At 40.9% G+C, this 11,388-nt stretch overlaps 1 protein-coding gene across 1 annotated transcript; it reads left to right on the top strand.

The window, feature by feature from the left end:
* The first annotated feature begins 1,150 nt into the window (after window positions 1-1,150).
* On the top strand, window positions 1,151-11,238 carry uqcrc2a (ubiquinol-cytochrome c reductase core protein 2a). Its single transcript, XM_084071384.1, has 14 exons — window positions 1,151-1,247; window positions 3,189-3,308; window positions 4,131-4,280; window positions 5,218-5,282; window positions 5,641-5,697; window positions 6,897-7,021; window positions 7,495-7,592; window positions 7,867-7,924; window positions 8,709-8,804; window positions 8,955-9,154; window positions 9,709-9,789; window positions 9,903-9,979; window positions 10,529-10,682; window positions 10,898-11,238. The coding sequence occupies exons 1-14, from the start codon at window positions 1,212-1,214 to the stop codon at window positions 10,979-10,981; spliced, it is 1,401 nt and encodes a 466-aa protein (XP_083927510.1). The 5' UTR covers window positions 1,151-1,211; the 3' UTR covers window positions 10,982-11,238.
* The last annotated feature ends 150 nt before the right edge of the window (window positions 11,239-11,388 follow it).

Raw genomic sequence — 11,388 nt, forward strand, 5'->3', positions numbered from 1 at the left:
TCATTAAAAAGCAATTAAAAAACTCCAAAAGCTCTGGCTTCCAATACAAACATATTCAAGAAAGAATATAGAATGAATGCGCTCAGGGCCCTGTGATTGACAGACGCTGACTGGCTCTTCCACATTTTGGTTTCTGCAAAACGCCCACCCAGCGATTGGGGCCAGAACGGTCTACAGAAGACACATAATGTAAATTCACACGATGGTTTAGTGATCAGTAGACTGCCCTGAAAAGGTTACTATATTTTGGGTCATAAAGACCAAAGGTCAAGATCACAATCAAGGTCAAGCTCATAAATTATAATCAAGAGAAGTGGAGGGGAGAGGGGACATATCATAAAACTAGTCCAACCCCCCCCCCCCCCCCCCCCCCCTTTATTGGACAATTTCTCAAGTAGGATACTAACAATTCCTTCATCAAAAAGATTATAGGTGTATATAAAAAATAAGACAAAATAAAACAAACAAACAATAAATTACTGATAATAACTTAAAGAGCTAGGCCTTTTTTCGAGATAATTTTTGTTTATTATTGTTATTATACCAAACAGTTTCATATTTCATTGCATGTAGTGAAACTATCTATGATTGGGTTAGCCCTGAAACATGACTGTCATATCATAACAGTCATGGATGAACTTCAACAAGGTGTTTACACTTTTGCCATTTACAACCCGTGCATCTACATTAACGTTCACATTTCAAATATAAAAAGCTCATCCAATGGCCACGGATGTTAAAATGATGTAAGGGTCCTCAAAAGTACCCGTATTTTCCGTACTGTTCAATAAAAAGCATTTTAATCTGATTGGTGGCCATTTCCTCCATATGCTTTCCATATGCTTTCAACTAGGCGACCCTGTCGGTTGGGAGGTGTATTGCACAATAACTATGAAAGAAATGGCCGCCAATCGGATAAAAACGCTTTTTATTAAACAATACGGAACATACGGCTACTTTTGTGAAGCCGAATCGAATTCTAACATCTGTGGCCATGGGTTAAGTACTTTATATTAGAAATATGAACGTTTATAAATATAGAACGTGCAAACGCCAGGCTGAAGTTCATCCATGACGGTCGTGACAGACGTCGTGTGATCCATGGCTAGGTATACAGCGGAGCAGTGGATTGTGGGTAGCAGTGAGTGACATCAGTTCCTCCCTGTCTATCTTGTTAGCTGCGGCTGAAGGAGAGACAGAGCTGGGAAGTCATGAGAGGATTCACATCTCTAACCCACCATGTCTCCGTGAGTCTGATGGGTTTCACCATTTTGTTTCAGTTCCTACGACCTCTTCCATGTCAGCTGTGTGGGTGTTGTAGCTGCATGGTGTCCTTGTTGAAGACACCTCTGACTACATTCTGCTGGCCAGCGGCTAGCTTAGCTAAGCTAGTTAGCTTGCACTGCAGTGAGTGGATATGTCTATGATAGAGTTCAACTTGCAGCCTCTCCATGAATCTTTCTCTGGTACATAAAGTCTAGTCAAATGACCACCTGAGGTGACATTCGGGTAGCGCAAATATAACACAATTTGTGTTATTGAGTCATTTGAAACGGTGTGTTGAGTTTGTAGTTCAACTGGATCCTGAAGGTCATGTCAGAACCTGTTTACTACTAACACACTGGATATTGTAAGCCTATAGGCTAATATAAGTGGCATGGCTTTATTACAACCCTGTTTTACAAATGTATGTAGACCGCCATAATATCTTTCAGTGTTTTCTCTATCAGTTGGACTTTCACTTCACAGTCAGAACTACTGTCACTCATGTTGGAGATTTTGGCATGTCGAAATATGTATATATGGAATAATGACAAACGTCCTTTGGCGTGCATGGCAGATGCATGTTGTCTAGTTATTGATTTCTATAGTTGGTGAGACAGTGCTATATGTGATGTTAGTCTGGTTGTGTTTTACTGGTTCATTTCAGGTCATGACCAGGTCATGGGCACATGATCAACATCAGCAGGATAAAACGCCCCTTTCAGTATAACTAATAAATGTACAACTGTTTGATATGAGACATTGTAGAGGTCATTATTCAGGTCAGCCTCATAGTGTGTTTTCAATTGTGCCCAAGCCTACATGAGCAGTTTTTATTGATCTCTCTCACTCTCTCTCCCCCCTCTTCTTCTGCCCTTTCTCTTTTTATGGAAATAACAAAAACGATGGAACTTGAACAAAACCAATTTCACCCACTGTTTTACACCTAACGTTGATTCTGATTCTGTACCCCTTAGAAATGTATTCCATTGCCTCGGATTTCCCTAGGGAAACTAATAGTATGAAAAGCATTGCTAGGTAAAACATAATTCATAAATATACGATAGCATTGTAGTTAAGATTTGCATTTACTGATACATCAGTTGACTCTGGTGGTGTATGCTCTGAGCCCCTAGATTAAACTACATGGCTTTTATAACAACCCATTAACTGTCAGAAACAAATTGTTTCCTCTTAAAGTCAAATTCACAAGGGACTGGTCACAATTATTTGTATGACAATTAAACATCAAGTAAAATTCTCTGAACTCCAAATGTTGTTTGTGAGATGCGTTGTACTCACATCTACTGCAGAGCAATCTAAAAAAGACGCTAGTTCTCAATGTGGGGCCCTTGAGTGGGTTCCAGGGGGTCTCCAGCTGAATGATTCATATAGCCCCATTCAGATAGTTAGCAATGGAGCCTTTGTTGATTTCAACTCTGAGAGTGTACAAATGAAACCAAATGGACCCTTGCACGTTACAAGTGAGGATTTTACAGTCTAGGTTGGGGTCCCAGAGATACAAATTGTATCAAATGGGGGTCAGTGGCCAGTGGCGTAATGCTTAATGCTGGCGTAATCAAAATGGGGGTACTTGAAATTTTAAAGGTTGAGAATCACGTTCATGAACCTTGTGATAAGAGTTGCAAGAGAGTGTAGAGAGGGTGTTAAGTTGAGCTGGTTTTAGGGGTAGTGTGCACTACACATGATTACAGAGCTGCTCTCAAAGAAACTATACTGTACGTCTCACTTTTGTAATTGATGGATGCTTATTTCACATGTATTTTGTAACAATTTGTGTAACTAAATGAATCAAAATACTCTTTGATCTGGTTTGATTATTGACTTGGAAGTTGGGACATCACAACTCTATTATCCACAGAGGAGAAATAAACCAACTTTATCTGATGTTGTAATTTCCACAGAAACGATGCTATGCTGCTGCTGCTGTTAGGAGGATCAATGCTCTAACTGAACCTTTTGAGGCACCACAGCCCGGCCGCAAGACAGACCCCCCTGCCCCTCTCCCTCCCCAGAATATTCAGGTAGGTGCTGCTCCTGTTTACACAAACTGCTGGCCTGAATTATGCGTGCATCTTCAAAAATGATTGACTGTGTAGTCCCCACCATTTCTAAATTATACCACATCTGCATCCAGCAGAAACTTAGAGAAAGTGTTTAAGATGTTATGCTTTGCTGACAGACACCTGAATTTCCTATTGGATCTATTTATCGGTCGATCAGTTAATTCTCCACACATCCGGCCAACACCCTATTCAATCATCTCTCTTTGGGTAAAACACTCAGTATCGAGACCTTGCTTGAAATTCAAAAAAAGCAATCTGCATCCTGAATGCTTCACAGGTCTTATAAACTTGTACTTGCACACCGAAACAAATTCCAAATCAAAGGTATAATTGTTTTGGCAATAAATTAGCGCATCTTGAATGAATGCCTCTTACCTGGGAACACATTTATGAAAAGGGTCAGCTCTCTCACAAATGACTGTCATACACAACATAACATTGGTGTCTCTAAATCTCCTAATAAAAATTAAATCCATCTAAACGATGATGAAGGCTGAACAGCTGAAACACACCTGTTAAGTTTCCTGGTGAGGCTTAATAATATGTTTGAAAGGACATTAATTACAGTGTGCTGGCTTCATTCTCTTCCCATTGATTATATTCCTTGGCCGTGCACCTAAAGACTTTTGATACTGGGAGTGTTGCAGGCATTCAGTTTTCTCTAAGTCTCTAAATCCCATCCTGACCTTTTCCTCTGCAAAACCCATCGATTCTTTATCCAGAAAAAAGGCGCCCAGTGGTTTGCCCCTCAGTTTGACGTGTTTCCTTTTATGTCCACAGGTGTCCAAGCTTCCAAATGGTCTAGTAATTGCATCGTTGGAGAACTACTCCCCGTTATGCAGCGTTGGTGTGTATGTGAAAGGCGGCAGTCGATATGAGACTGTGGAGAACCAGGGGGTCTCTCATGTGCTGCGGTTGGCAGCCAACCTGGTAATAAACACTGGATACCTTACTGTGTGATGCAGCCAGGGAGAGCAGTGACTCACTACTCCCCTTGCTATGTTTTGTGAATGAGTTCCGTTAACTAGACGGGTACTGTTCCTGGGGGAAAGGTGTGGGCTCGATCTCTTGACGTCTGACACTGGATGTTCCATGTAAAAAAGAATCATAGCCTTTTTTTCTTCTATTTTAAGTTAAATATTTCAGAAAGTATAAAAGATTTTGGTCCCATCTATAACTGAAGGAGGCAAATATTTAAAAGTTTGAACAAAGCTTCTAGGTGAAAGTATGGCGGAGCTAGAGGGTAAGTAAGCCTTGCCGTGCCATGAGGCCCATAAGGCAGGAGCCTATCTCCTGTTTCTGTAGCGAGAGGCGGCTTAATGTACAAGTAGACCCCCTGGACATGACGCTAGTATGTCGCAGGGAATTACCCCCAATCCGACCCTTGATGCTGAGTGCCAAGCAGAGAGGCATCGGGTCCCATTTTTAGAGTCTTTGGTATAACCCGGCCGGGGATCGAATCCTGACCTCTCAGTCTCAGGGTGGACACTCTAACCACAAGGAGGGTGCCAAAGAAGAAGAGAAACAGAATGAATAACGAATAGTGACAATAACATAACAGGGCTCTCTCAAGAGATCGTGCCCACTAATTAGCTGTGGTGAGGCTCTTAGTTATTGCATGCTGTAACAATGTTGCTGTGACCGGCAAACCATAACAAAACATGTTTTGCGACTCTTCTACGATTCGTGGTATATGAAGACCAAGGCTTGGAACATATTTGACACAGTGGTGTGATGTTGTATAGCCTTGGACAAGCACTGGATTTTCAAGAGTCTTCACATCCCTCACCCCTAAACTTTCCTCCACACAGGCCAGTGTGCTGCTGTGTAAAGGTTGTTAAGTAATGATTGTTTTCGTTGTCTGCAGACTACGAAGGGTGCTTCAGCCTTTAGGATCTGTCGTGGCGTGGAGTCAGTGGGGGGCAGCTTGAGGTTGGTGATTGTTTATGTTTATTAAAGATTAGAGACACTGAACACGTCTAGGTGCAGTTAAAGAAAGACACATTAAAGTATAGAAACGATCAAAAAATGAAGAATAAAAAAAAGACAAATTCACATGAATAAATAAAATGTTCTGGCAAAATAAACAATTACACCAATGACAATTACTTGGCAAGATAGCTCTTGATGTACTCCAAATCTCTCTCTCTCTCTCTCACACACAGACACACACACACACACTCTCATGTCCCCACTTAACCTTTAAGCTATAAATAAACATGAGAAGACTCATATGACTTTCTCATAGCCCAACCCACTAACCCCAATGGTATCCTGTGTTTCCATGCAGTGTGACGTCAACGAGGGAGACAATAGTGTACTCGGTGGAGTGCTTGAGAGACCATCTGTAAGTACTGTCATACTGTATACGTTAGACCAGGGATACTCAAATGGCTTATCCTGAGGACCACATTAAGAAAATGGCAAGGGGCCGGGGGCCAGTTGATAATAGTTGGCATGAGATGGTAAAAACAAAGCTAAATCATCTAATTGGGGTTAAAGTGATAGCCTTTGGCATCAACCTTTAGGTGCTTGCTGCTGCTCATTGTTGCAAATGTGAGTCTGGTGACCTGTGGTTCTGCTGAGTGATATTATGAATGTAATACTGGATATTATTAATGTAATAGTAAAGTTATTCAATGTCATTTAAGCAATTTAATGTAATGCAATGCCTGTATTAATGCAATGCACTGTGGACCACTGGTTGAGAAACTGTGCAGTAGACTATAGTATAGGGAACGGGCGTAGTGACGTCAGAGTTCGAAATACTGAGCTTGATAAGAATACTTTCTCTCTGCTGATGATGAACACTTTTTGAACAGCCAGAGAAAGTGACAGTACCTCACATTGCTTAAAGTAAATGAGGTTGTATTTCACTGGTGTTGCAGTGATGTATGTGTCGCTTTGGACCATTGCCAAAGTGCCTCATAGATTACTGATAAGAATCAAGGGTAGAAGTCACTGCCTCCATCTGCAGAAATCACTCTCATATTTAACCACTTAAGCACTATTTTATGCTATCAACATTTTTCCCAAATAGCAGATCTCATGAAATTAATCTACAAGTACACAAAGTACTGCGATTGCTGTTTGTTATGTTTGAGTTAGAAAGATAAAGAATCAGAATATATATATATATATATATATATATGTATACATATATATATATATATACGTATATATATATATATATATATATATATATATATATATATATATGTATACATATATACAACGATAATAAGACTTTGAGAACAATTATACAATAAGTGTAACAGCAATTATTTGTTAAACTTGGCTTTTGAATCATGCATAGTATGCATGCATGTGCAGAAATCAAAATAGTACATGCAAAAAACAAAACAAAGGACAAGACAATTCAATAGAACATGTATACAAATACAGACATTCTCCTGGGAAGTCGGAACATCTAAATGAAAAGTGTTGAGTGAACTGACCTGCTTTTATGTGTTGTGTATGTTGAGTAAATTTCAGCGATGGTCCATCATAATTGTGTGTGTGTGTGCGTGTGTGTCCTCCCTTCAGACATACAGTGGCAGAGTTCTTGGTCAATGTGACCACAGCTCAGGAGTTCCGGCCATGGGAGGTGAAAGACCTGACCCCCAGGGTGAAGCTAGACAAGGCCCTGGCTCAGCAGTATCCACAGATAGGTCAGCTCCTAGTACATCTGTACAATGATTTTCCTCATTGAAATGCAGTTCATCTAAAGCATTCTTTCATGCACTGCACCATGTTGTTCATGGAATTTGTTGATTAGAGTGTCATTGTTATTCAAAGTGTTCACCTCCTAGGCTTTGTTGAGATTGCTGGCAAATCTGATTTGTTTCAGGAATAACCATACTGTATTTTCCAAGCAGGATTGGAATTGTAGTATTTCTGGCAAGTTACAATGAATTTCAAATCAGTGTCTAGACTGAGACACATCTTTAGAAATGAGATTTGAAGTGCAACCCAACTAGGAATGTGGTTCAAATCTGATTTTCAGAAATCGGTCTCCATGTTTTTTGCAGTTCAGACTTGATAAATCCGTTTCCAATCTGGATGAGCTAAAATTTGATTTGGGCTGCCTGTCTGAACATTATTGACGTCTGGCTGGGATTTGGTTTGCTTTTGTCTCTTGCAGGAGTGATTGAGAAGTTGCATGAAGCAGCGTACAAGAATGCCCTGTCCAACTCCCTGTACTGCCCCGATTTCATGGTCGGCCAAGTTACCCCTGAACAGGTGAGTGTGTGTGCTCTGTACCTTCAAGTATGAAAAAAAAATGTGTTCAGTACCCAGGTCCTGGAAGTCAGCTTTATTTCTCAGACATTCTCTGCCTGAGAAGTGAGGCAACAAGCAACTATCTCACATTCTCATCGTGTTAAATTAGTCTCAAAACATGATTTCAGACCAATTGTAAGGCCTTTCAGGACCTTTATTTTGCTTTGTTACAGTGCAACCTTGTGTTTGTGACCAAATAGGTTTTACACACCTCTTTATTGTCCCCTCCATGTAGATGCTGTCCTTTGTTGAGAACAATTTCACCACTGGCAGAATGGCTCTTGTAGGACTAGGTGAGTGTTGGCTAGTAGTGCTATTGCCTAAAGTGTAGTCTCACGTAGCTAGACGATTGGATCTCTCCGCCTATAAAAATGTCTGGTGACATCTAATGTATCGGCTAAAAGTCACTGAAACGATTCAGAGATTTAAAAAAAAAAAGCAGGACCAATGCAAAGGCTTTATGGCGGTCCCTCATATTGGACTGGTGTTGTGATTTGTTTTCAAAGCAATGGCTGTAGGTTTGTCAGTGGTCGTGGTTCCCGCTGTTCTCGCCCCTATATTGAATTTAGATGTCCACAGATGTTTCGGTAGGCAGAAATCTCAGATTGTCTGGCTACGCGAGACAACCCAAAGACATACCAACCCATGCTCTGCTGTTTGTCTTTCTGAAGAATATCCGTCTTATGATGCTGTCTTGGTAATGACTGGCTGACTCAATTAAGAATAGTATCTCATTTTTCTTTGTTTAATGTAAATAAACACGTGTGTGCATACCTGTGCCTGCCTGTTTACTTAGCTTTGTCAAAGTCATTTGACTACTGCCCAAAGATGCAGGCAGTTGGCATATACTAGATGCCGGTATGGGGACAAAAGGTCACAAGTTGTACTAATGGTATCATGATGTAGGAGTTGGTTTACTTGATATCAGTCCCTCTGTGTATATGTGTATTTATTATGTTTTCTGACACACATTTTTATCCGGGACCCTATCACACTTGTAACTCCATAATGATTATATTCCACATCTAGGCTGTTTATAGGCTAATAATGTTAGTATTCTCTTATCTCTCTGACCAGGTGTGAAGCACTCAGTTCTGAGGCAATTAGGCGAGGGGCTCCTGAGTGCCCGCAGTGGGCCTGGAGCACCTGGGGCCAAAGCTGTCTACCGTGGAGGTAAAATCCCCATTTTGCAGTGACTGTGATGTATGTAGCATCAACCTTTTTTAATATAATGATATACAGTAAAGTACATTTGGGCTCATTGCAAATGTTTGCTTGGAACACACTGGTTTAGGTTGTTGTCACGGTACAGTTTGTGTGTAGGTGAGCTGCGGGTGCAGAACAACGATGGTCTGGTACACGCGCTGATTGCCTGTGAAGGTGCCGTGGCGGGTTCAGCAGAGGCTAATGCCTTCAGTGTGCTGCAGAGGATCCTGGGAGCCGGCCCACATGTAAAGAGGGGAGCCAACAACATCAGCAAATTGAGCCACGGCATCGCCAAAGCCACCACACAGCCCTTTGATGTAAGAAAAAAAAAAAAAAGTAACAATTAATGATCTTGATGCCACACACCAGAAATAGCCAATCTACAAACTCACAATGTGTCGCAGCATAACGTTTTGTGAGCTTGTAGATCGGCTATTTTCAGTGTGTGTGTATATCATTTTTACATTATATATGTTTTTGCCATGAACCACCTGTAACTCTGGCCGTAAACAAAAGTGAAACCAATGGAAAGTGGATCCTAGTTGAAAATCTATGCATGTAAATGTTTAAATATGTAAATACACTTCTGTTTTTAGGGAAGGAAGTATTTATGAAGATTGCTATTTCCATTTGGTGCAATGAGATGCAGCCTGTCACCACACTAGTTAACATCACCACTAAAACTGCCAACTTGTGTATTGCAGCCACGCCCATTCAAAACCACATCGTAATTTGCGCAGCTTCATTCACAAACTGCACACATAATGACTTACTATCGATGGCTAACGATCAGACAGGAAGGCCATGCCATTATTAGACTTTGTGTTGTTTCAAACTAAATACACATGTTTTTTTTGTATTGCTGTTTCAGGCCTCAGCCTTCCATACCACATATTCTGACTCTGGGCTCTTTGGAGTGTACACCATTGCACAAGCTGACTCTGCAGGAGAGGTGAGTGCCAGCTTTTAAATTACACTCCAAGATGAATGAAGATGCAGCAAAATGCCCATTAGTGTTGATTTTGTGTTTCACTTGACTCACGCTGGCTGTCCATCTCTGTATAGGTGATCAAAGCAGCCATTGCCCAGGTGACGAGTTTGGCTGAGGGAAACGTCACAGAGGCTGACATCACCAGAGCAAAGTGAGTGCCACAGGTCGATCAGAAATTGGTTTCCAGCAGACATCTGAGTGCTTCTTTTATTCTGCGTGTGTATTACTTATTGCTTGAACTTGGGATACCTACTTTTCATAGCTTCTAAAAAAATCTGAAATGTTTTTTTCTCAGTTGTATGGTAGACAGCACAGCTGAATGAATGTCACTCATTGGATGTAGGGGACCAGTCCTGTTGATAGTTATGATGCTTTTTGATCTTCCCGTGGCGTGATCACATGGTTCATGTATCAAGCGTGCTTCACTGCTACGTGAACACTGATTAATGGGGTTCAACGCTGGAACTACACAGTAGTGGCAGTGCCCCATGGCAAGCGTTACTTCTGCACTCTGTTCTTATTTCTGAGCACACAACAAATCAACTTAAGTTGGTTTGGTGAATAAGTTATGGAATATTGAAGAATATATGAATAATCTATGGGAGTGTCATATCTCTTCTCTCTCAATGGCTCTGGTAGAAAGTAGGGACTATGTTTTTTTTGTTTTTAACCTCTGACTTCTGTTGACGTTGATGTGTAGGAACCAAGTGAAATCAGAGTACTTGATGTCCATCGAGACCTCTGAGGGCCTAATTGAGGAGCTTGGAGCCCAAGCCTTGGCCACTGGATCCTATCAGTCACCTGATACCGTTGTCCAAAGTATAGACGCTGTCACCCATGCTGATGTGGTCAATGTGAGTATTTTACCCTCACTACATCCCTGTTTAGAGATACAAAAAGTCCAAACTTCCATATTTAACCACACTAATCTTGTCATCCATAATTTGGGCATTATAGCCAAAGATCTGGCAAAAATGGTTGATGCTACACCATCGTACAACAAAGTATACTATAACAGGCCATGGCTTAAGTGGTTAAGTGACCTCTCTATTTTTTCCCCTTGTTCCAGGCTGCGAAAAAATTTGTGGACAGCAAGAAATCAATGGCAGCTAGTGGACACCTTATCAGCACACCATTTGTGGATGAAGTATGAAAATAAAATCCAGGAACAGCAAGTTAGTTAATGTTTTAACTAGGGCAGGTTATGCCCTGCTGCTTACAAAGGTAAAAGGAAAGGGGACCTCAGCCCCATGGCGTCCTCCTGCAAATGTTAATCCCTTTGTTGTCACCAATCATTTATAGTATGTTCTGCAATAATGAAAACAGACATGGAGCTGGAGATTTTTTTTGTTGTTGTCCATTTCACTGTATATCTAATGTAAATTCATTAAACGGTCTATCTACGGTAAATGATGTCTGGTCTTCTCAATTTGTATTTAGGATTAGGAATGAATTTGCTTTGACCGACGCTTTTAATAATGTTATTTCCATTCACTACCAGAAGAGGGAGACAGAGTGCAAAGCTGAGACAAATGCTGTATGGGCAGGGTTTTGATCGCT

The sequence above is a fragment of the Gymnoscopelus microlampas genome (genome assembly GCF_963454915.1).
Source record: "Gymnoscopelus microlampas genome assembly, chromosome: 11".
Taxonomy (NCBI): Eukaryota; Metazoa; Chordata; class Actinopteri; order Myctophiformes; family Myctophidae; genus Gymnoscopelus; species Gymnoscopelus microlampas.

Coding starts and splice junctions, on each gene's coding strand:
- uqcrc2a (XM_084071384.1), top strand. CDS start 1,212: ATGAGAGGATTCACATCTCTAACCCACCATGTCTCC. Junction 5,283..5,640: donor TCAGTGGGGGGCAGCTTGAG/GTTGGTGATTGT, acceptor GTTTCCATGCAG/TGTGACGTCAACGAGGGAGA. Junction 10,683..10,897: donor CCCATGCTGATGTGGTCAAT/GTGAGTATTTTA, acceptor CCCTTGTTCCAG/GCTGCGAAAAAATTTGTGGA.